The following is a 22,894-nucleotide window of genomic DNA, read 5'->3' as shown; positions in this document are numbered from 1 at the left end:
ATATATATATCTTTATTATTTTGTTGTTGTAGAGGTAGTATAAAGAGCTGGGTAAGTTTTGTTATTGTTCTGTATTGCTTGTGTTTAGTAACGCGAGCCCTTTTATTGTTTATCCGTTTAGGGCAGTGTGGCAGGTGTGGCTCCTGCTCCCCATATCGACGTTTGTGCTCTGCATCATTTTTATTTTCTGTTTTTGGCTGGCGTTGTTTTGTATTTCTTCTGGTTCTGACGTTATTTTTCTTTTTTTGTTTTTAATTCATATCGCTGTTACTCACTTAACGGGGTGCGACGGGTGTGGCACCTAAATGTCATGCCTTCTGGTTTCCTATCGCCTTCTTGTCACGCTGCTCCTGCATGTCGCTGCTGATAGAGGGGCAAGAAATATGGTGCGAAGAAGCAAAAAAAATATAAAGGGACCTTCTCTTTCAGTATTGGTGGTAGTGTTTTTCCCCCGTTTCTTTTTTCTTTTCCTCTGGCCTGTGAAAGTCGCCACCGTATCCGGGATGTGCGGAGAGGTGTTAGCAAGATCAGAGGCCACCATCACTGAGAAAGGTGCTAAATACAGAAGAGAATTCCAATTTTTGACTGTAGTGAGTTGTGTTGTAACTTCTGCCCATAAAGAAATACGCCGAGTGAGCAGCGGAGAATATTTGTATTCCTTTTGTCATCTGCTGTTTTTCGTTTGCAAGCCGGCGGCGCTGTTGTTCTCTATTCCTGATTTATATATTCGAATCTTTCTCCTTCTGTTTGCTTGGAGTCAAGGCTCGATTGTAGGCTAGGTCTCTTTGCTGTGTGGTTTTGCTTGCATCATAGTCCTGCTTGCACGGAACAAAGTCAGCGCCGGTTTTGAGCCGTAGGAGCGCAATGTTATTAACCGCCGCGCGCCTTAGAGTCTGCTGCCCCCGCTATGCAAGTGAAAGTTTGCAATGAAAGAGTATGTGGCGTTTGACTCCTTGCTTGCCTTCGCAATAACTTGTGTTGTTTTTCCGCTCTTTCTTCCTTCACACACGTTGTGTTGAATTGCACGTGTTTCGAATACTGTCGGACCTTTTCACTCCGTTAGAAACGTGAGGTTACGGGGACGTGTTCTTTAAAGTATGCGTGTCCGCACGGAGCCAAGCCAGACCACTCGCAATTCATGTTTAATGGGGGAAAACGAACGGTTAACGCTGACACTGAAGGTAGAGACAGCGCTGTCCTGCGGAGGGACAAAACATTCGATTATGTGACCAACGGAAGCTTTTAAACTGTGGAGTGAGGCATTTTTTTCTGTTAGGCGAAGAAAAGTTAACCGCTCTGTTTGAAAGGGTAACAACGTGACCAGGCATCTCAGCCAGACGAATGTGCTGGAAAAAAGGGAACAGTGTTTGTTCTGTTGCAGTGTGCATACCGTTTTGATAAATCTGTTGGATATGGCAACAAAGGTTTGAAGAAAAATGACAGTGGTCCATATACCAACCTGGTATAAATGAACGGCCATCTATTTTCAGATTTTCTCAGAAAAGAAGTGATGAGGATAAAAACACAACAGCAAACTTCAAATATATTTCTCCTTCATGGTGTGGGAAAACAACGGTATCAAAACCGTGCGTTAACAATAATGCAGCTTCAACAGATAACTAAAGTGCAAATCAGAGCAGTGAAACCGTCAAGAAATACAATCAACCTATGAACATCAAATAAAAAATTATTTACATCGGCAGTTAATCAAAAAAAAAAAAAGTATTAATAAACCCAAGCACCACTCCAAAACGAGTTCAACTCTATTGCTCTACACCGTGTAAATCCCTTTTCGCTTTGATTGTACTGCGTGCTGTAGGAGGTCGTTCTGTGCCCTGTCACACCTCTTTCGCAACTCGAACCCTCCCCCCTCCTGCCGCGTGTTGTCCTCACTGATTGCAACCTTGCGCTTTCTCACTTTTCAGACAAGTTAACAAGTTATCAATCAAGGGTTTAACATGCCAACTCTCCCCTCAGATGCCGCGAATACGGTGAAGTTACGTAACCCCTTCGTCCCTGTGTCCTACGACTTGCACGTCAGCGTAGACCTCGCAGGTTGGAAGTACGATGGGAAGGAAACAATTGTACTGCGAAGGGCGGCTGATGTGGAAGGATCAAAGGAGCTGCAGTTGCATTACAACTCAACGATGGTTATTCACGAGGTGTGTGGGGCGACAATTGTGGGGCACAACCAAGAGGCCAGCACCTTGCAGTTGCAGCTGAGTGGTGAAACTGCGGAGGAGTACACGGTGACGTTCAGCTACACGCAAGAAATTCGAGAGGAAATGAGGGGCTTTTACCGTGTGTGCTTCAAAACTGGTGACGGCACGGAGCACCGCATGGCTGCTACGCATTTTGAGCCGACAGCAGCGCGCTGCTTTTACATCTGTCAGGACGAGCCGGCAGCCCGTGCAGACTTCAAGCTCCGTGTGTCCCTTCCGTGCGACATGGAAAACTACACGGTGCTGTCGAACGGTCCGCTCCGTGCGAAGAAGGTGGAGTCCAATGTCGTGACCTATGATTTTGAGATGGTGCCCGCAGTGCCTCCATATCTCACCGCGTGTTTCGTGGGGGAACTGGAACACATCGGTACCACAACCTGTGGCATACCGATAAGGGTCTACACAGTACCTGGAAAGCTGCAGCGCGCAGCATTCGCACTCCGCACTACCGCCTTTGCATTGGAGTACTTCGAGAAGTTCTTTGATTGCAAGTACCCCCTACCCAAGTTAGATGTCGTCGCCGTACCGGACTTTCCAATCGGGGGGATGGAAAACTGGGGTTGCATTGCCTGCGTGGAGGCCATTTTGGTGGATGAAGAAACGTCCAGTGTTGCAGCACTGAAGGGTGCCGCGGAGTTGATCTGCCACGAGGTGTCGCACAACTGGTTTGGCAACCTGGTGACCGTCAACTGGTGGGAAGGACTATGGCTGAAGGAGGGATTTGCCTCGTGGTGTGGCTATGACGCTGCCCACCAATTACAGCCGGCATGGAGGGCCAACGAGGACGCCAACGCAAGTGTGGCGAGCGCACTGATAAGTGACATGTACGAGCACAGTCATCCTGTGGAAGTTCCCATCTGCGATCCCGCGGAGATTACTCAGATATTCGACGCGATTAGCTACGACAAGGGGATGGGTCTGGTGCACATGCTAGAGGCGTTCCTAGGCGAGAAGTGGGCATCTTCGGTGGCCCATTACATCAAAAAGCATCGCTATGGCGCAACAACGACGAAACAACTGTGGGAGGCACTGGAAGAGTCCTCTGGGGTCCCACTGACGGAGGCGATGGATTCTTTCACAACACAGATGGGTTTCCCTCTTGTCCACGTCAGCCGCCCATCGTCTGGCGTAGTTATACTGCGCCAAGAGCCTTGTCAATTTGCCTCTGCGACTGAGCGGAGGAGTACTCTATGGTGTGTGCCTGTGGTGTTGGAAGGCGCCAATGGGACCAGCCACCGTGTCGCCTTGCGGGGGAGCGGGGAACAGCGTGTGGATCTCCCTAAAGAGCTCGCTCAGTCGCCCTGGATTAACGCAAACCCGCGGAGGCGAGGCTTCTTTCGTTGCAGATACGATGAAGCAAGCTTCTCGTCATTGTTGGGGGCATACAAGTCTCTTACCATCCCTGACCGTTGTGGTTTGATTGCAGACACACTGGCGTCCGTGTACATGGGAAATGATGACGTGGAGCGTTTGTCTATCCTCCGGTGCGTCCTCACAGAGCGAGAGTTGAATGCGGGAGTGTGGCAGGAGTACTACCACGATATGAATGACTTCCTTGGATTCGTGGAAGATGGCAACGTGCGGCGGGAGCTGCGACACAATCTAATGTACCAGATTATGGTTGTGGCGACGAAGCTTGTTTCGACAGAACCGTGTACGGCAGAGGAGCGCCTGCAGCGTGCCTTCTTTATCAACGCATGCATTTCCACGGCACTTCATTGCCTGTCTGCAAAGGAGGCACTCGCGCTGCCAGCAGTTGAGTGGGCACTGAAGGAAGCAGATGCTTATCTGGGAGGGTCGACGTATACCGCCGACACGCTTACCATGTCCCTGGCAGCGTATATACGCTTAGGACCCGGGGAAACTTCGGCACGTGCGCAGACTGTGTGGAATCGGTTTGCGGAGGCTCATGACAACGTAGAGTTATGCCGCTCGTTGCTGCGAGCCGTCTGCTATGCCGAGGATGCCGAATTTGTCGAGGGTATTGCGAAGCGCTGTATCTATAACGACGGTATCCGGTCACAGTATGGTGGTGTGATATTTTCTGCGATGGCGGGAAGCCCCTCTCTTCCAAATGGCTATGTCTGGTCGCTGTTCAAGAAGCACTTCCAGGGAATCGAGAAGCAGTGGGGAAGCGGAACGTTTCGGATTCAGGCCATCGTGGAAGCTGTTGGCTCTTCACTCACGGGTGAAGCATATGCTAAGGAGTTCGACGAATTCTTCCGATTGAATCCGCTTCCTCATGCGCGACTGGCCGTGCACCGAGCTGTGGAGCGCATAAGGATGAGCGGCTGGTTACAGAGCCGGTGGGGATGTGGACAAAAGCTCTCCTACCTGTTCTTTCCGCGGTGAGCCAGTATATTTTGTGCATGGCTCCACTACGCATGACTGTGTGTGCAGGAAACACAGGTGAATTTTGTTTTTAGGGTTGGGGAGGGAGAAATGAGAAACATGAAGGAGGTAGTATTGGTAAAGTTTATTGCTAGCGCATGAGTGGGTAACATTTATTTTACCATTCATCGGGAGACTTCCCACCAGCTTGCTTGTGAGTGGTGGACATGGCGTTTGCATGTTTTTTGTTGGTTCCCCGTCACTACAGTGTTGCAGCCTGCGGTTGCTACTCCTCCATATGTCTTTGTTGTTCCCTATCCTCCTTTGATGTTGCCTCTCCAAGGTTTGATGTTTGGAGCGGTGAGGTACGGGGCAGATCTGTGAATTTGTCATGCGCAGCCGACTACTTGTGCTTGGTAGTGGGGAGCTGGGGACTGCATGTGCCCTCTCTCTGCTAGCGAATGGGGCGGCCGCGTCTTGTGAGGTGACGATGGTAGGGCGTGACCGTGACTACCTTCATGATGTGCAGTATGGCTCACGCACTTTCCGCCTGGCTGACCGACGCATACGAGCGCCATCAGGGTTGACGGTGCGCGCTGTAGATGCGGAGCCCATAAAGGATGACGTAGATGTGGATGCTGTACTTTCATGCGTCCCAGCAACGTGCCTGGAAAATGACGGCGCTCATACGCCCCCGATGGTTAGGTGCGCGCAGAATCACGCTGACGTGCCGATGCTCCTGTTCACACGTGGTTTTACTAGAGAAGGCTTGACGCCACTGGAGCAGCTTGGGCGGGTGTCTCAGGATCTGCCATCGAAGTTAGTTGTTGTGTCCGGGCCTCTTTTTGCAAGGGAATGGGCCGTGACGTCTGCGGCTGCGTGTGATGGAGGTGATGCCAATAGGAATAGCGGTGTCACGCTTTCGTTCGCTTTGGGTGGTAAGGCTGACGTTGAGCTTTCCCGTTCATTGCAGTCGCTGACGGAGCGGCTCTGGCGACGAGAGAGTGTTACGTGGTTAGATGGACCATTGGCAGCGGAAATTCTTTCGCTCGTGAACGGGTGTGTACCACTGTGTAGCATGGGTGCCGGGTTGGTAAGTAGTGAGTACCCTGGGTCCGTGTCAGCGATGATGTCTTATCTGCAGCACGCGACTAGTGCAACAGAGCAGCTGGTGAATGGTGTGCTGGGACTTCCACTGGGATCTCCGTTGCCCTCATGCGCTGTAGCAACCATAGCGATGGCATGCACAAATCATGCGGCGCGTGAGTTCGTGTTCGGACGCCGCCTTGACTACCACTTCCGCCACCGTGATGCTATCCGCGCCGTCTTTCCCGCAGGCTCGCACGAGGCGCTGGACTCAACGGTGTCAGGCTTGCACATGCTGCTGCGGCGGCATGCCATGTCGTCACCGTTCTACGAGGTGTTGATGGACACCTTCCTGACGCTTATGCGCGCGTCCGTTGCGGGGCGTGAGTTGGTGCGGCTGGGACACTATGAGTACAGACACAAACTGCGCGACGAAGACACGGTGCTGCTGCGCCACACTGAGGTGGTGGACGAGGCGATGTTGTCTGGGGATCACCAGCGTTTTGACGACGCGCGGCGGGCACTGCAGATGGCATTTGGGGATAGTAGCTGTGGAGCCCCCACCATGTCGCCACTCTGAGGTACGTAATGGTCTCTGGTGTAGTTTCTATCGAGAATTCCGTAGCGGTGCTATGCGGTCCCATTAGTGCATCAGCATTCCGGTATTGCCGCGTTCTCCCTATTTCATCACTTCTTTCCGTTCCTTCTTCAAGGTATAGAGTATCCTGTTGCTTATAGGGCGGGCGGCATAAGCAGCGGACCTTTGTTTTAATTGTTCATACAAGCAATGGGCCGCATCACTACCGACCTTCTTCGGCGTCGCGCGGAGCACAATGAAGGTTGCCTAAGCAACCTGAAGGAGGTGGCACTGCATCAGCAGGACATTGAAAGGATCGAGCTCATTGGGGACGCGTGTCGTGAGCTGGAGATCCTATACTTGTGCAACAACTACATTTCCCGCATCGAGGGCCTACAGCATCTCAAGTATCTCAAATATTTGAACCTTGCTGTGAACAATATTACTTACATCGAAGGTCTCGAGGGATGTGAGGCCCTGGAGCGTCTGGATCTGACGCTGAACTTTGTGGCGGACGTGACATGCGTGGAGCGCCTGCGGGCGAACGCTTTCCTGGACCAGTTGCATCTTACTGGAAACCCATGCACGAAGGTGGCCGGGTACCGTGCCTACGTTGTGCATGCGCTGCCGCAACTGCGTGAGCTCGATGGAGAAGAGGTAATTAAGACAGAGCGGCTGGAGGCGCGTCAAAGCAAAGACGACATTTCAGTCGCTGTGAATGAGGAGGCACTGCGACTGCAGGAAGCGGAGCGTATCAAGTCAGAGATGGTTGCACGAGGCGTTGACCCCTTTCCGCCACGATACAACGAGAAGGGTGAGCGTTTATATGGTCATACTCCAGAGGAGCGGCTCCAGATGCTGCGCGAGAAGGAGGAGGAGGAGAGGCGCAAAAGGGAAGAGCAACGGGAACGTGAGCGGTCTAGTCAGTTCGGCGCGATACGTGAAGAGTTGGAAAGGAAGCCGCAGCGTCTCACTGCGGAGGAGGAAATAGCGAAGCACGGGCGGCTTCTGCTGAGAAACGAACCCAAACTCCCCTTCACTCTTGACGAGGAAGCGGATGATGGTGAAGCAGTTGTGTTGACAGTGAAGGTACCGAGATTCCTCTCCACAACGCTAATTGACGTACAAGTGGAAGTGAACTACATACGAGTGTTTGTTAAGGAGAAACTCATCCAGGTTCCGTTAAGCCAAGAGGTTGCTCCCTCGGGTGTTAATGTACAACGCGCCTCGGTGAATGGTGAACTGCGAATTAGGATACCGTACGCACCACACGTTTTGCAGGAGGTTTCTGAGGCGAGGCGGCGGCGGCAGCGCTTGCTTGGTCTTCTGAGTGACGATAAAAATGAGGATGGAACCGGGTGAAAGATTACTGATCCATACTGCTGTGACTAGGTAAGGGGGGCCGCACAACCTCATACCCTGTAAAATAGATCATATTTCCCTCTTCTTCTATGAGGCAAAATCTACCTCTGTGACGATAAATGTGTGACAGTGTCTTCCGAATTCCCACCTTATGTTCGTTATCATTGTTCTTGCATCTGGTTCTTTCCTTGTTGATGTTTATATCTCCCCCTCTTCACACACACATGCACACTAATATCTTACAACTTTATTAGATACTTTTGATCCTATGGAGCGACTCATCTCGGTCGTCAATGACCTACACGATGCCTTTGCAAATGTCAAGATGAACATCAAGCTTAACCTCCCACAGATTGCTGTTGTGGGAAGTCAGAGTGCCGGCAAAAGCAGTGTGCTGGAGGCTATTGTCGGTAAGGATTTCCTTCCTCGTGGTTCAGGCATTGTGACACGGTGCCCACTGGTTTTGCAGCTGGTACAGTTACCAAGGTCAAACAAGGATGAATGGGGTGAGTTTCTCCACAGACCCAATAAGAAGTTTTTTGATTTTTCTGAGATCAATGAGGAGATTCAGAACCGTACAACGGAAGTTGCTGGACACTCCGCTATTACGGATAAGCCTATTAATCTCAAGATTTACTCATCCCATGTGCTTAACCTGACACTTGTCGATCTTCCCGGGCTCGTGATGAACGCCGTTGGTGACCAACCAAAAGATATCGATCGGCAGATCAAGAGTATGGTAACGCGTTACATCTCTCCTTCAAACACAATTATTCTTGCGATATCTCCTGCAAACGCTGACTTGGCCACGAGCTCTTCGCTCCAGATAGCCAAGCAGTTGGATCCCGAGGGGGAGAGAACAATTGCCGTGTTAACGAAATTGGACCTTATGGATCGCGGCACTGATGCGTACGACATCCTTACTGGGAAGGTTTTGTCTCTTCGACACGGCTTCGTTGGTGTCGTTAACCGCAGCCAACATGATATAAATACATCAAAGGGGATGCAAGCGGCTCGTGACGATGAAAAGGAATTTTTTCGCAACCACCCGGCATATGCGTCCATTGCTGACACACAGGGCACAGAGTACCTGACACAGAAGTTAAATGGTCTCTTGCTCGAGCACATCAAGATGGTTATTCCAGAGTTAAAGAGTCATGTAGACAAGCTCTTGGATGATACAAGGAAACAGATGGAGAGGCTTGGTATGCGTGAGCATGACAGAGTGGATCCTGGTGCTAGCATGCTGGCATTAATCAAAGTGTTTTGCGACGCAATCAACCACACAATTGATGGCGGTGCATCGGATGCTTCTAAGGAACTGCTTGGTGGCGCCCGCCTTGACTATATATTCCATGAATGTTTCTCTACATATGTTAACGGCATCAGTGCGAAGAATGACCTTACCGACGAGTATATTCGCATTAATGCGCGGAACATGGCTGGTATGCACGCGTCCCTGTTTCCATCAGATCACGTGTTTGTTGCACTTGCAAAACAGCAGATCGGACGCTTGGAGGATCCGTCACTCAAGTGCGTGCAATTTACGTACGAGGAACTCATAAAGATCATCGACGCCTGCTCAATCAAGTTGGAGCGCTTCCCCAAACTGAAGCAGGCTGTTGTGGATATATGCCGTGAGGCGCTGAATGAATTCCGTGCGCCCACGGTAGAGCATGTTAAAACAATCATTGCTGCTGAACGTGGTTTCATCAATGTGAAACATCCACTGATGGAGGATCTTGTGCAGCGATCGTTCATCAAAATATTTGGTGGCAATGCCCAAGAGTCAAAGGAAGAAGGTGGTAATGAAAATGATAAAGATAAGGGTAAGGCGAAGGTGAGCAAGGATAAAAGTGGAAAGGGACTGATAGAATCAATTGTCTCTCAAGGGGAGAAATCCAACATGGGTGCCGTACCATCTTCCATCAAACTAAATGAAAAAATGTCAACGCATGAACAGTATATCAACGATGCAGTTCGTGAGATGGTGGAGGGCTACTTTGCTGTCGTGAAGAGTAATGTTGCTGATCAGGTACCGAAAGCGATCACTCTTCTCATGATAACTAAGTTGCGTGAGGATGTGTATGCCAGGTTGGTGCGAAAACTGTATTCTGAAAGGTCCGTTGAGGAATTGCTTGCGGAGCCACCACAAATTGCTCAGCAACGAAGCGCCACCACGGCGATGATGACTGCTTTAACGAAGGCGCGTACCGCCCTTGACAGTGTTCGAGAGTTTGCTCTTATTTAGGCTTTGCGGTTTATATGCGTGTGTCTGTTGGGATTATGGGCTGAAGGGATATGCAGTGTTGCTGAGGCGCGCGAGACTGCAACACAAAAAAATTGGATTGTACGAATGGGTCTTTACATTGTGACCGAATATGCGGGAATGTTTGTGGACAGATCTTTTGTTTATGAAGGAAGTACTTGTATGTAACGAAGTGTGTAATGAAAAGAAGATGGGAATACACTCTAAAAAATGTAGGTACCTTGTTTGGTTACTCAAACATGATTTTCCTTGATGTCTATTCTCTGACATCACTTTGTTGCTACGAATCCTGACATGTTTTTTGTATTGATCCTTCTTTGTAAGAAAGAAATCTTTGAATAATGGGATTTTCGGGTGTTTATATCCTTACAACTCTTCGTTGTAACCTGTTTTGCTTTGGTCTTTGCTTTTTTTTGTTTGCCTTCACCTTCCACTCTTTGATCAGGTAGGTCGCATGTGGGTTAACTCGGAGGCGGGAATTATTGTGTCTTTGTATCTGTTTGCGGCTTGGTGTGGTTGGAGAGGAAAAAAAAAACAAAGTTGAAGGAGCGTGCTGGTACACTACTCCTTACGTGGACGGGCGTTTTCGTCCTTTTTTTTTTTCTGGCTCTACCTCGTGCGACTCCGAATGTCCGCGTGTCAAGCGCGCATTTCTCAATGCTTTTTTTTAAAAAATACTTTTTGCCTTTTGCTTCTTCTTCACTACTTTTATTGTGCAAACCTTATGCTTTTTTAATTACCTGATTGTGAGTAATGTATCTGTTGCAATCTGCCGCTGTGTGTATTTTTGCCATAACCACATATCTGTGGTGCGGTGACGTTCTTCCGTTTACTCACTTCGTGTTTGTATTTTCCCTCTCTTCCATATTTTCTGTTGCCTTGTCTCAATGTCTCTGGTCTTGTGAGTATTTTCAGCCAGATAAGAAAAAAATGTTTAGGATAATGTCCACCGTATTTGCTGTCGGTTATTACGAGATGAACAGAACTTGATAAAATCTTGTGGTTGACCGTTTGCTCATTACTTTTGCGTTTCCCCATTCACTATTTCGTAACCTCAATCCAATGTCATAACCAAACCTCCATGAGAGAGACATCTTGTGAGGCAGGACTGAATTTGTTCCGACCTTGTGTCGTGATTATATTTTATGTATTAAGTTGGAATCCCAAAGAAGGAAATGAGTACCGGACGAACCATGTATCCCCCCGTCGAACTCCTTTGATTTTGTTTCACCATTGTTGATAATGTGGAAAAGTTAATTTGATTGTCCGTTAACATGATAGCGGGGATATTTTGGGGACGATGTGGTTTTTTGTGAGAAACCGCCAAATGTGCCGCGTTTATGCGGAAATTCCAAACGAAGGCCCCATTCACTTGTAAGAACACACGCAGATGAATGGTGTCTTCGTTAGTTCGGGTGCTGGACGGTGCGCACAGGAATCGGATTCGGAAGAGGTAATGATCAAGTGTCATTTTGACGTGCTGTTGGTCATCCGTTTTGCGATTATATATATATATATATATATATATGTGTGTGTGTGTGTGTGTGTGCATTTATCGGGTTGGTGTGATCATTACTGCCTTTGTATTTGCTCTGTAGAAGCCTATTCGCTCTCCCTTTCCCATGGTCCTCACATCCTTCTTTTTCCATTAGAGACACCGGCGGCTTACTTTGTTATTAGTAGAGCATTTTTTTCTTTTTCCTTTTTTGTTGTTTGGTCGCTGCATAACCGCAGTCTTGGGACAAGAGCATTTCGTCAGTTGGCGAGCCGCGCCGAAAGCAGTGTCAACGAGGTTTTAGTAGTGGTAGTAATAATAATAGTTGTTATTATTGTCGCAATTTTTTTTTTTTGAATGAGCATGCAACACACCCTCTCGGAGTGTGAACCCCAACGGCGTGGTGTAAACGAATTAGCACTCAAAACGCACTCGTCTAGTGTTTCCTCCAAACAAAGCTATGGCGTGTCGTCAAGCCGCTCCGTTCAGCTAAGTGCCAGCCAGCTTACTACAGTATGTGTAAGACAAGCAATGGTGAATCAAGCCCAAGGTCTGCTGACTGATAATTCCAACGAAGTAACAACTCTTTCAAATGGGGCAATTGGATATCAGAATCAACGACCCTCGTATGCTACCAAAGAGGGATGTGCCGCACCCTCTCTGAGTGTGGCGGAACTCAGTGCCGTTGCCACCAACGGAAGCACTGTGTGTAAACGTCTAATTGTCAAGGATACCCCGAAAGAGCACTGTGCGGCACAACCGCTGCTAATTGAAAACGACAATGCACAAAAAACAAATGATTGGAACACATCCGTGGCGATGACCGGTTGTCTGGGAGTGGAGTCAACTCCAGCCCCCTCATCAGGACCACGACAGTGTTCACTGTGCAGAAGATACCTCACCGATCCTGATGACCCCGTGCAGCATAAGAGGATGTGTCAAGAAAAGAAATTGTTCTGCCCCCTTCTTTGCGGGAAGCTACTTCGCCGTGGGGACATTACACGCCACGTGAGGGAAACGGCTCTGGAGCATAACCCGCTACCACTACCAAGTGGCCCTGACTATCCGGAAGAGCACCCCGCGCATGTACTGGCAGTTGTTATGAACATGTTCTTGGAAAAAAATAGTGGCGATAAAAGGGCTGACGAGCAGTTCTCACTGGACCTCCCCCCACGGAGAATTCGGCTGTCAGAAACATCAAGCAGTTCCGTGGCGGCGTCTCGTCGCCTTTCCCTCAATTCTACACTGTGTGAAAAGAAACCTGAGTCAGACGCAGTGACACCCCCAAAAATACAAACCAGCGCAGATGTTCCCTTGACACAATCGTCTACCGGACTCCCAGAGCCGCAAGCACGCAGTCCCCCCACCATCTCACAGGAAAGAGATATCACCTACACCATAGAAAGTGAGCTTACGTCTGGAAACGATAATTCTGTCGCTGCTACCGATGCCAATGACAACAACACCAGCACATTCGGGAAGGCAAGTGCTGCGGTTTCTGCGGAAGAACCGGATGCCGCGCGGACAACATCGGAACTGTATAATTCGCGGGTTCCAAGGAAGCGGTCCCACAGCTCCAACGTTGAGAGTGGTTGCACGTCAAGAAGTGGTGGCTTCGGCATGGCAAACTGTAAAGGGTTCCGGCCTGAGGCGCCAGTGAGCAAAGGTTCGTCAGAGAATGGACAAGCACTCAAAGAGCTTTTGATCCGTATCAACCTTCAGCATGAAGAAGTGGAGAAGTTGAGGGAACAACGCGGAGCGTATGACTTATCTAATGTGGAAGATGTAAAGCAAAGGGACGAGATCATGGATGCCGTGCGGAATGTGGTCACTGCGTTTGATGGAAAGAACAGAAGCATTCATAATGATTGTAAACAACTGATGGGGAAGACCAGTTTAGCTCCTGACCTATTCCTGAATGTACTGCATTCATGGAGGAGTCTTGACCGGCACTGGAACGAGGTGAGGGTTACTCTCTGCGATACCGCCAGGATTTAAAAACAAAAAAGAAAATCTATCGCGGTTTGCAAGGTTCCACTCCACCCGCATGAACCAACACAAGTCGTGATGTGCATTTTACCTTTCAATATTTCCTTTTTTTTTTTTTTTGCTTCCTTTAAAGCTAAGTACCTGTCCATGTTCCTGAAATTTTTTCTTCAAAGTGCACTTAGGGGGCGTTACTTGATTGATACGGCTAAGTTTTCTTTTCTGTTTGTTTTTTTTTTCCAATATATGTTTTGATTTCTTTTTTTTTCTTTTTTGCTACCTTGTTTTATTCCTTGAACCCCTTCTAACGCTTCATCTCTCTTTTTTTCTTTTTTTTTCTTTCTTCGTTTTTGTTTTACCTTCCGTATATAAATATATATTTATATATTCATATACCCGTTTGCGCGGGTGTGCGTCTCCTTCTCTTTTTGGTATTTTTGATGTTGTTTTTTTTTTCCTTTTCCTTAATGAATGAATGAGCGAATGGGTAGTTTAATGACCGCTTCTAATTATATGTTGAGAAATTTTGGGATAGAAATGAAGAATGAAGGGTGCAGGAGGACCAAAAAAAAAAAAAGAGGTGAATGCTTACCAAAAATAACGGGGCGTGAAAAAGAAATTTTCTTCATTGTTTTGTTATTATTATTTTTGTTATTACTACTATTACTATTATTATGCTGGATACAAACAGATGGACAAAAAAAAAAAGAAAGAAGCAATACTTGGAGGGGAATGTGCTGGACATGTTTTTTTTTGTTTTTTCGCATTTCTGTTTTTTGCTATTTGTCATTTATGAAGTGATGCATTTTTCCGTAAGGAGAAAGGAGAATAAAATTATATATAAAAAATCCATAGAGTTTAATTTTTGTTGCGCATTTTGAGGCAGTAGATCAAGGAAAAGACAATAAAAACTAAAAAAAAAAAAAAAAGCAGTGAAAAAGAAAAATGGCACCAATCATCATCATAATTATTGTTATTATTGTTTATATTATTGTTTTCTCCCCCTCACCCTATTTTCGTCTTTATTATTTTCATACTTTTTCTTGCCACTGTAGCCTTTTCTTCTTTTTATCCAACTTTCTGCGTGCGGTCTGAAAAATGTTTATATATTTAAATGTGTGTTGATGTGTGATGTGCTTCTGTTTGTACCCGGTCACCCCTCCCCTTTTTTGTTGTTTCGTTGTTGTTGTTGTTGTTGTTTTCTAAATGCCTTTTTTGCGTGTTACTCTTCCTTTTTCTTATTTCGTCTCACTTCGCTACGTTTATTGCTATTTTCAAGTTCCCCCTCTTTTTTCTGTAAAAAAAAAAAATGTATATGGATGGTGGTTGTGGTTGATTCGGCTGCTTCCACCGTGAACAGCCTGGAGATGTGATTACTTTTTTTTTTACCTCTTTTGGCTTTATCCTAATTTTTTTTTAAAAAAATTATCTTTGATTGCTCTGCTTTTGAAGTTGTGATAACATTTATCACAAGAAACTTCTTAGCGTGTATGAGGAAGGAGGGAACAGAGAAGGGGGGAACGTATGTGTGAATACCTTACTTTTACCGTTCTTGTTTATGCGTCTTGGTGAGTAAAAAAGGTACGTGAGGATGGTAGAGAGAAAAAAAGAGGAGGGGGGTTGTGGCACCATAATGGAAAAAAAAAGAAAAAAGAATAGGGATGGCGGTTATTTTCAACGAATGGGAAGGGAGGAAAATAAAAAGCCAAAGAGAAGAAGTGAGGTAATGGGATGGTCATGATATTTCTGCGAAACAGTTGAAACCTAACAAACTCAAACACACACGCACACACACACAACAACAGCAATCCTGATATCAATAATGAGCGCTGCAGTGAGTGTTTTTTTTTTTGTATTCATTTGTTGTCTTCCCTTTCTTGAATCAGGTGCGCAAACACACTGAAGGATACGAGGGATAGATCGATTTCACTACCTGTGAACCTAATATATATATATATATATATATATACATACATACATATGCCGTCTCGGAACTGCTATTGTGCGTTGGCGAGTAGTTTCACACGTGGTTCTGCATACAGTAAGACACATATATCTCCACTTTCTCCCTCCCTCACCCTTTTTTTTCCTTCTTTTTACTGTGTAACATATGTGCAACGGCTGGGTTTTGTGGCGATCTCACATGATGTTCCCCGGTGTTTCAATAAATGAGTGGGGTTGCATTAAACAGTTAAGCCTGCCATATTGCAGTTAGTTTACCCCCAACATGTTGAGACAACTCCTCCACCAACCGCGTTTTGTGGTGTGGCCCGCTTTAGCGCTAAGATGCGTCATGAATGTAGGCGTAGTTACTCGTCCCCATGCAACTATAGCTCTTTTCACATCTGTACGCTTCGCTACAACAGGTGCGGGAGCAGCTGAGGTTAAGCAGCAGCGTCGGAAGAAGAAATCCGATGCGGCGGGATCTGAAAGCACGAGGAATACCTCCGTCGAAGGTAAGCGCAAAACCCGCCGAGGCGGGGCGGCATCGAAAGCAGTGGGAAATGATGAGAACAAAGGGGATGGGTTCGATGCAGATGATATTAGAGGGGACAGCACAAAACCATGGGAAGAAGAGGAGGAGGAAGGTTTCCCATTGGTGGAAGCCGACGATGTCCTCAACGGGGCGGATGGCATTTCACCACGAGGCCACCGGCGGGCGGTTGAATCGGTTGTAGCAGATGAATATGATGCCGCTGAGGAACCTGAAGATGATGAAGTAGCCGCATCTGCAGGGGACACCGCCGCCGACGGAGTAGATGAGATTGCACCCACTGATGGGGAAAGTAGATATTTAAAAGACCGCTTTCCAGATTTGGTGGCGGAATACGATGAAGATACGAATGAGGAGCCTGCTGGTGAGGTTTTAGTAGACAGCGCCCGAGTGGTGTCGTGGAAGTGCGTGGAATGTGGGTTCAAGTGGAAGAGTGGCGTATTTGTGCGTACATGTCTTCGAACGAAGTGTCCTCAGTGCGAGCAGATCCGAAATCCTCGTCTGACCGCACGTTTTGTTCAGCTCTGGGATCAATCCCTCAATGATCCGTGCGTGGACCCAAAGACAGTTGCGGCGAGCAGCAACAAATCCGCCTATTGGCGCTGCTCCAACTGCAACACAAGCTTTAAGGCACGAATCAAGGACATGGTCTCCGACAAGGCGAAGTGTCCGTCATGCTCGATGTTGAACCTCGATGCTGACTTTAGCAAGTATGAGAATGGGCTGTTGCAGGAGTGGCATCCCCTTAAAAATGGTGACTTGCAACCCGGTCAGGTGGAGCCAACGGATCAAACAAAGTTGTGGTGGCTATGCATGGCATGTGGTCATGAATGGGAGGCAACACTTGCTGCGCGACTAAGCAAGTCTAGGCGGACAAAAGGAAAGGACTGCCCCGTATGCCACGGAAAAGGGAAGTCCTGAGTTATTTTTTGTTTTCGGTAAAGGTTACTGCTATTCGCTTGCAGTTTTACTTTCTCTTCACAGATTTGCACTACTCGTTACAATGTTGATTGGGTTACATTGTGCTGTCGACTTTCTCGGTGGTTTAAGACTCATAGAGTGTGAATATGGGTGTTTTCATTCATCGCATGAGGTCAGTTTACTACGTCAAGTCTGCCAAACCAATCAAGGCAAAAGAGTTTTTGTGCCATACATTATATCTCCTTACCACTACTTCTTGATTCGCCTCTGTGTTGTCGCCGCATTGCGAGTGTGCTTCAGTGCAGGTGCGGTAACTGGGGCAACGATTAAGGAACAAAAAAGGGCACGTAAAAGCTGGACGCTGCGCTGTCATTTGGCTACCGACGAGTCTACGGGGATGAAAATTGCGGTTAACCCGTACAAGGAGAGTTTACTCCGGCTAGTTGAGTACGTTGGCCTTCAGAGTGATGATGATAGCGAGGGAGCTACGGTTTCTCCGCCGAGAAGTGGGACGGGGGCTCTTTTCTTCCACGAAACTGAAAGTCCTGAGTGGCGGGCGTATGTGGCATCCCTCCCGCTGGAGAAACGCCATGAGGCCTCCGTGAAGCGACGTTTATCAACTCAAATGTTGGCTGCGATGAGGAAAGACGTTTGCCTATGGTGTTGGTTCTCAAAGAGTCTATGTTTTTGTAACAGACTGGAACAATATAGACAGCGGATGCTTGAAATCGGACAGCACTCCGCTGTCGAAGTCACAATTGTGTTGCATCCGGAGGAGTTTATGCGAGGGACAAACTCTGGTCATATAGCCGCATTTATTTTAGGTGCACCGATACGCATTTGGGGTGTTCCGGAGGATGATGCCTATCTGAATGACTTACCTGCCGTACGCACGGAAGAAGGAAACTACGATTTCCCCTCCGACGATGTCATCCACACCGTTTCACTCTACCCCGAGAAGGATGCATTCCTTCTGGAAGATTTCGTTAAGAACATAGGTAGCATTCACAGAGTTCATTTATTACTTATGGACGCGACGTGGAGCCAGGCAAACGCACTCAACCGCCACATTCCACGTCATATCCCCCGCGTAGCGCTGCGTATCGACGAATCCTACGCTTCCCTCTTTAAAGCGCTGCGTAAGAGGACTAGGCAAAGTGGTGTCTCGACGTTTGAGGCAACTACCATGGCTTTACAACAGTGCTATGGTGCCCTCTGTCCGGGTGGGGACGACCCTGTGGTCGCAGGTGATATAATGACATCGGCCATGAAGGAATTTGTGGACGTTAAATGTTTGTTAAGCCATCGGGGCGCGTGCTTCGTCAAGGAATCGGAGGTTGTGGCAGACATTATTGAACGACGTAATGCCAACCGCCGCGACGAGGCGATTAACCGCCTTCGACTGGTAAAGCAGAGAGTCATGAATGATGTCGAGGCACAGGATCTTTTGAACCCACCCGTGCTCAACTACTGCTATGCCTGCGACGTGTTTGTGGGGTGGTCTCGCATGACGGAACATGTCATGGGGCGGGCTCATATGCAAGCGTTAGGGATGAATCCGCTCTGTACTCCAAGTGAAACCTCGCGGAATGTGAAAGGAAGTTTGCGTGGGCACTACAAGGAATCAGGGGAACATTAGGGGGAGCCGGTGTCCGCCGCCCCCCCCCCCCCCCCTGGTGTATCCTCCTGAATTATCCTCTTTTTTTTTTTTAACTTGCTGAGGTCGTCGCTGCGGTGGATCCCTCACGGAGCGCGCTGGTGGCACTACAGAGAATTTGACACAAGCGGATGGATCCATTCCAAGCGACTTCGCAGTTTGCTTTATTTCATTGGTGGGTGCATGCGGTTGGTGTGCATGACAAAGTTGTGTGCCTGTATCCAAGTTGGGCTGTTGAGGATGTGGTTGTTCTTCAGTTACCGTGTATTTTTGTTTTCTGTTGTGTTGCATCATGCGGCTGATGAAAGTCGCCATGCACCAGCTCACTAATCTTCACAGGCTTCTGATAACTTGAACCCACCTTCCCCAAATAATGGGCTGAATGCCGTTGGCCCTCTGCCTTCCTTTCGGTACCTAAATGCCTCCTTCACTCATCTTTTTAATTTATGAACAAAACAAGCAGTTTAACACATCTAACTTGTGTTTACATCACCAAGAAGAGAAAGAAAGAAAAAGAATAGGCGAGTGTCGGGGTTGAAAGCGGTATCACAGTGATTATTATTTCTGTTAGTATTGGCGTTGTGAAGAGGGAAATCTGCGAATCCAGAGAAAAAAATATGGAGGAGACGTACGATGCAATTGTGTGCGGCACAGGCTTGACGGAGTGTGTTCTCAGCGGCCTCTTGTCGGTAAATGGCTACAAGGTGCTGCACGTCGACCGTAACTCATACTATGGTGGCGAGGCTGCCAGTCTCAACCTTGAGCAGTTGTATAAAAAGTTTGGCAAGGGCACGCCCCCTGAGGCATTAGGCCGCAGTCACCTGTACAGTGTGGACCTCATTCCAAAGGTGCTCATGTGCGCTGGCGAACTCGTGAAGATCCTCCGGGCTACCGTAATTGAGAGGTATAATATGGAGTTTATGCTCATTGACAACTCCTTCGTTATGAAAAACGGGAAGATATCGAAGGTTCCGGCAACAGAGGCGGAGGCGCTAGTCTCTCCTTTGATGGGGTTCTTCGAAAAGCGGAGAGGGGCGAAGTTGTTTGAGTTTATTGGTGCCTACGACCCGAATGTTCCAAAAACACACAAGGGACATAACCTTCGCACAATGACCATGGCGGATCTATACAAAGAATTCGGTATTGGAAACGATACTATTGACTTCGTTGGCCACGCCGTTGCCCTGCACACGAACGATGACTACCTTCAGCGTCCAGCAATCGAAACTGTCATGCGCTGCAAGCTGTACGAAGAGTCCTTCAACATGTATAACCAGTCGCCATATGTTTACCCCCTGTATGGGAACGGTGAGTTGCCTCAGGCATTCTCTCGTCTTTGCGCTGTTTACGGTGGGACCTACATGCTTCAAACACCCGTCACAAAGGTGAACTTTAACGAGGCGGGCGTCTTTGAGTCCATTGAAAGCGAGGGGAAAAAGGCATTCGCCAAGCTTGTGGTTGGTGATCCCTCCTACTTCCCTGATCGAGTGAAGGTGTCGGGCAAAGTAGTTCGGTGCATAGCCATTATGAATCACCCGATCCCAAACCTGAAACCAGAGTGCGCTTCGTGCCAAATTATCATTCCACAAAAGGAGCTGAAGCGCAAGAATGACGTGTACATACTGCAACTTGGTGCTAACAACAAGGTGTGCCCCCCAGGTTACTATATAGCCATCATCGGCACAACTGTGGAGAATGTGGCGGACCCCATGATGGACATTCAACCTGGCTTAAAGGTCATTGGTAGCACCATCGAGACATTTGTTTCAGTGTCAGACCTCTATGAACCCCTCGATGACGGTACGGCGAGCAAGTGTTTCATCAGCAACAGTTTTGATCCTGCAACACACTTTGAGAGCGCCGCCGGTAACATTCTCGACCTCTTCAAACGCATCCATGGGAAGCCGTTTGACTTTGAGTGTATGAAAAGCACTGCTTCCAACGAGGATAGGTAGTTGAAAGGTTTCAAAGAGGAGACGCGTACGTATATACAAGGTTATGTATACACTCATATACGTGTATATATATATATATATATATATATATGTGTGTGTATATGTATATGCAACTGCTTCATTTTGTACGGTTGTTTTGCTATTGCAATTCTTTTGTTTTGGACTTGCCTTCCTTGTCTGCTATCCTCTTCGTCAGTCCGCATACGTTTGTTTACTTGCGCTTGCACTTAGCTTCCCCGTCCGTTGCACATCTTGGTCGTTGTGGTTTAATGATGCAGCGCATTTTGCGCCCGTGAAGGAATGCAATGGAGAGGAGAATACACCCGCGAGTAAACAAAAAGTAGAAGTCTGTGTTTGTGTGGGAAATGAACCGAAGAAAAAGGGGGAAAAGTGAGGGAAGGAGAAGAATTTGTGGAAAAATAAATAAAATGAGATAAACACTGAAGAAATGTGCAAAAGAGTTGAACTGCTTATGAAGAGTATGAGAGAAGTGGAAGGGTTTTACGCAAGGTTTCTGTGTTGAAGAGTCGTGGTAGCATCTTTTTTTATTTTTGAAGCTGTACGGGAATTTTTTTTTTCGATTTATTCTCGTCGTGCTTTAGTAGTCATTTCCACTACCTTGCTTTTATATCGCCCCTTGCGTGGTTATTGGCGCTAAAATAGTGTTAACAAAGGATGGCATTCCTGCTGTTGGCTCAACCGCCTTCCACGGTGGACCAGGACGGCCACGACGGTGGTTCTCATTACTCCGACCATCGCCTTTATCCATTTCCCCCTCTTCTGCAGCTCTTCCTCGTTTTTTTCCTCACATCTGTGCATTGGTAAACGGCTTCGTGCTATTGCTCTTCTTATGCGTATGCATATCTTCTCTATATAAAGGTAGTGCAAGCAGGTTTCAACAACGGGCACTTCCTTCCGTACACGCACAATATATATCTATTAAACATTTCACTTCACTGCAGTTTTTTACCACAGGTATTCCCACTTTGTTTCGTGGCTTCACTTGATACATAAAATGACAGACGCTGATCGTTCGGTAGCTGGTGGCAAACTCAGAAGAGTTTACGACTACACGTTCCATACGGGAACAGACTTTCTTGGTAGTGGGATGTACGGTGACGTGTTTAAAGCAACACGTAGCACACAAGCAAATAAGGATCGAGAAGTAAAGCCCAACGGGAACGATTCAACGCGGCATGAGAAGGAAGAGGAAGACGGTGGTGGAGATGTGGTTGCATTAAAGCGGACACGTTGTGGTGATGACAAGGAAGGGTTGCCCGCATCTGCGCTCCGGGAGGTGATGGTTCTCAAAGAGATTAGTCGGTCACTCGAGGATCCACCTGGTGATGATGAGGTCGCTCTGGTCGGTGGAAGTAACCTCGTCAAGTTGTACGATGTTGTTGTCGATAGGAATTGTGTATATATAATCACCGAATTCTGTGATGGGGGAGATTTAGCGTCATATTTGAAGCGCCAACCGGGTCGCCACTTCACTGATCCAAAAATATATCGCCAAATGATGAGGGATTTACTGCGGGGTGTGTGCTATCTTCACCGAAAAGAAATTTCTCATAGGGATCTGAAACCGCAGAATATTCTACTAAAGAGTGTACGAAAAGGGTCGAGACAACAAGGTAATGAGGGGCCTAGTAGCGATGGGAAAGAGGAAACCCCAACACCATCGTACATCCTAAAGGTAACAGACTTTGGTCTTAGCCGTATGGATGGAATTCCCGTTAAAAAATACCAACATGAAGCTATTACGTTATGGTATCGCAGCCCCGATGTTATTCTGGGAAACATAAATTACCGCTTCACTGCGGATATGTGGAGTGTGGCTTGCATCATTGCTGAAGCTGCAAGCGGCAGCACGCTCTTTCGTGGGCGTAGTGAGGTGGAACAGCTGATGTGCATATTTAGCCGCTTAGGCCCACCCACATCTTCTACCTTTCCCAGCATGAATCTATACGCACACTATGGAAAGCACGCGCCTGCGCTGAGTAGTTTTCTTGAGGATCTGCAAAAGAAATATAGTCGGGTACAATGTGGCAATACAAGCGACTTGGCAAGGATAAACTTAACCAGGTACTTCATTAGGCATAAGGCGTTGGATATCATTGGTGAGAATGGCGTAGATCTCCTTGTCCGTCTCCTGGCCTACGAACCGCAACATCGGCTTACAGCAGAGGAGGCACTGCAGCACCCATTTTTCACATTCATCCCCCCACACGTACCGCATGCCAACAGCATTGACGCGGAAGGGACCACGGAAGAAGCTGAGAAAGACACAAAAGATTCGTAGCTTCTGCAAAACTTATCGAAGCGGGTGACGACGGATCTCTAAATGTAATGAAAAAGCGTAAAGTTTGATGGTATACCACTACGGTTGTATTGAGTTTTGACGCTAGCTAGCTATGGAGGGAAGGGGGAGCAGCACCTACGTGTTAATTAACATAGGGAAGACAATCGCAATGAATAGGGGGAAAAAGGGAGATGGTTAACCATGAGCCCGGGAATGCTTTTCCTCCCCTCCCTCCCC

General features: G+C 47.6%; 12 protein-coding genes across 12 annotated transcripts; 11 read left to right on the top strand and 1 right to left on the bottom strand.

Annotated features, from left to right (window-relative positions):
• Positions 1-1,958: 1,958 nt before the first annotated feature.
• TbgDal_III5310 (aminopeptidase, putative) lies at positions 1,959-4,574 on the top strand (the record flags this gene model as incomplete). Its single annotated transcript, XM_011774177.1, has 1 exon — positions 1,959-4,574. One exon carries the CDS (start codon positions 1,959-1,961, stop codon positions 4,572-4,574), a length of 2,616 nt encoding a protein of 871 aa, XP_011772479.1.
• Positions 4,575-4,944: 370 nt separating this feature from the next.
• On the top strand, positions 4,945-6,219 carry TbgDal_III5300 (hypothetical protein, conserved; the record flags this gene model as incomplete). The annotated part of the gene is made up of 1 exon (XM_011774176.1): positions 4,945-6,219. The coding sequence occupies one exon, from the start codon at positions 4,945-4,947 to the stop codon at positions 6,217-6,219; it is 1,275 nt and encodes a 424-aa protein (XP_011772478.1).
• A 207-nt stretch (positions 6,220-6,426) lies between these two features.
• On the top strand, positions 6,427-7,578 carry TbgDal_III5290 (hypothetical protein, conserved; the record flags this gene model as incomplete). The annotated part of the gene is made up of 1 exon (XM_011774175.1): positions 6,427-7,578. One exon carries the CDS (start codon positions 6,427-6,429, stop codon positions 7,576-7,578), a length of 1,152 nt encoding a protein of 383 aa, XP_011772477.1.
• Positions 7,579-7,846: 268 nt separating this feature from the next.
• Positions 7,847-9,829, top strand: TbgDal_III5280 (dynamin, putative; the record flags this gene model as incomplete). The annotated part of the gene is made up of 1 exon (XM_011774174.1): positions 7,847-9,829. The coding sequence occupies one exon, from the start codon at positions 7,847-7,849 to the stop codon at positions 9,827-9,829; it is 1,983 nt and encodes a 660-aa protein (XP_011772476.1).
• A 750-nt stretch (positions 9,830-10,579) lies between these two features.
• TbgDal_III5270 (hypothetical protein, unlikely) lies at positions 10,580-10,885 on the bottom strand (the record flags this gene model as incomplete). The annotated part of the gene is made up of 1 exon (XM_011774173.1): positions 10,580-10,885. The coding sequence occupies one exon, from the start codon at positions 10,883-10,885 to the stop codon at positions 10,580-10,582; it is 306 nt and encodes a 101-aa protein (XP_011772475.1).
• Positions 10,886-11,237: 352 nt separating this feature from the next.
• Positions 11,238-11,699, top strand: TbgDal_III5260 (hypothetical protein, unlikely; the record flags this gene model as incomplete). The annotated part of the gene is made up of 1 exon (XM_011774172.1): positions 11,238-11,699. One exon carries the CDS (start codon positions 11,238-11,240, stop codon positions 11,697-11,699), a length of 462 nt encoding a protein of 153 aa, XP_011772474.1.
• Positions 11,700-13,340, top strand: TbgDal_III5250 (hypothetical protein, conserved; the record flags this gene model as incomplete). The annotated part of the gene is made up of 1 exon (XM_011774171.1): positions 11,700-13,340. One exon carries the CDS (start codon positions 11,700-11,702, stop codon positions 13,338-13,340), a length of 1,641 nt encoding a protein of 546 aa, XP_011772473.1.
• A 459-nt stretch (positions 13,341-13,799) lies between these two features.
• Positions 13,800-14,129, top strand: TbgDal_III5240 (hypothetical protein, unlikely; the record flags this gene model as incomplete). Its single annotated transcript, XM_011774170.1, has 1 exon — positions 13,800-14,129. The coding sequence occupies one exon, from the start codon at positions 13,800-13,802 to the stop codon at positions 14,127-14,129; it is 330 nt and encodes a 109-aa protein (XP_011772472.1).
• A 1,426-nt stretch (positions 14,130-15,555) lies between these two features.
• TbgDal_III5230 (hypothetical protein, conserved) lies at positions 15,556-16,743 on the top strand (the record flags this gene model as incomplete). Its single annotated transcript, XM_011774169.1, has 1 exon — positions 15,556-16,743. One exon carries the CDS (start codon positions 15,556-15,558, stop codon positions 16,741-16,743), a length of 1,188 nt encoding a protein of 395 aa, XP_011772471.1.
• Positions 16,744-16,825: 82 nt separating this feature from the next.
• TbgDal_III5220 (hypothetical protein, conserved) lies at positions 16,826-18,382 on the top strand (the record flags this gene model as incomplete). The annotated part of the gene is made up of 1 exon (XM_011774168.1): positions 16,826-18,382. One exon carries the CDS (start codon positions 16,826-16,828, stop codon positions 18,380-18,382), a length of 1,557 nt encoding a protein of 518 aa, XP_011772470.1.
• Positions 18,383-19,017: 635 nt separating this feature from the next.
• Positions 19,018-20,355, top strand: TbgDal_III5210 (RAB GDP dissociation inhibitor alpha, putative; the record flags this gene model as incomplete). Its single annotated transcript, XM_011774167.1, has 1 exon — positions 19,018-20,355. One exon carries the CDS (start codon positions 19,018-19,020, stop codon positions 20,353-20,355), a length of 1,338 nt encoding a protein of 445 aa, XP_011772469.1.
• A 1,015-nt stretch (positions 20,356-21,370) lies between these two features.
• TbgDal_III5200 (cell division control protein, putative) lies at positions 21,371-22,657 on the top strand (the record flags this gene model as incomplete). The annotated part of the gene is made up of 1 exon (XM_011774166.1): positions 21,371-22,657. One exon carries the CDS (start codon positions 21,371-21,373, stop codon positions 22,655-22,657), a length of 1,287 nt encoding a protein of 428 aa, XP_011772468.1.
• Between the last annotated feature and the right edge of the window lie 237 nt (positions 22,658-22,894).

This window comes from Trypanosoma brucei, chromosome 3 (genome assembly GCF_000210295.1).
Source record: "Trypanosoma brucei gambiense DAL972 chromosome 3, complete sequence".
NCBI lineage: Eukaryota > Euglenozoa > Kinetoplastea > Trypanosomatida > Trypanosomatidae > Trypanosoma > Trypanosoma brucei.
The sequence above is the reverse complement of the archived record's forward strand: the minus strand, read 5'-3'. Positions and strand labels throughout refer to the sequence as shown.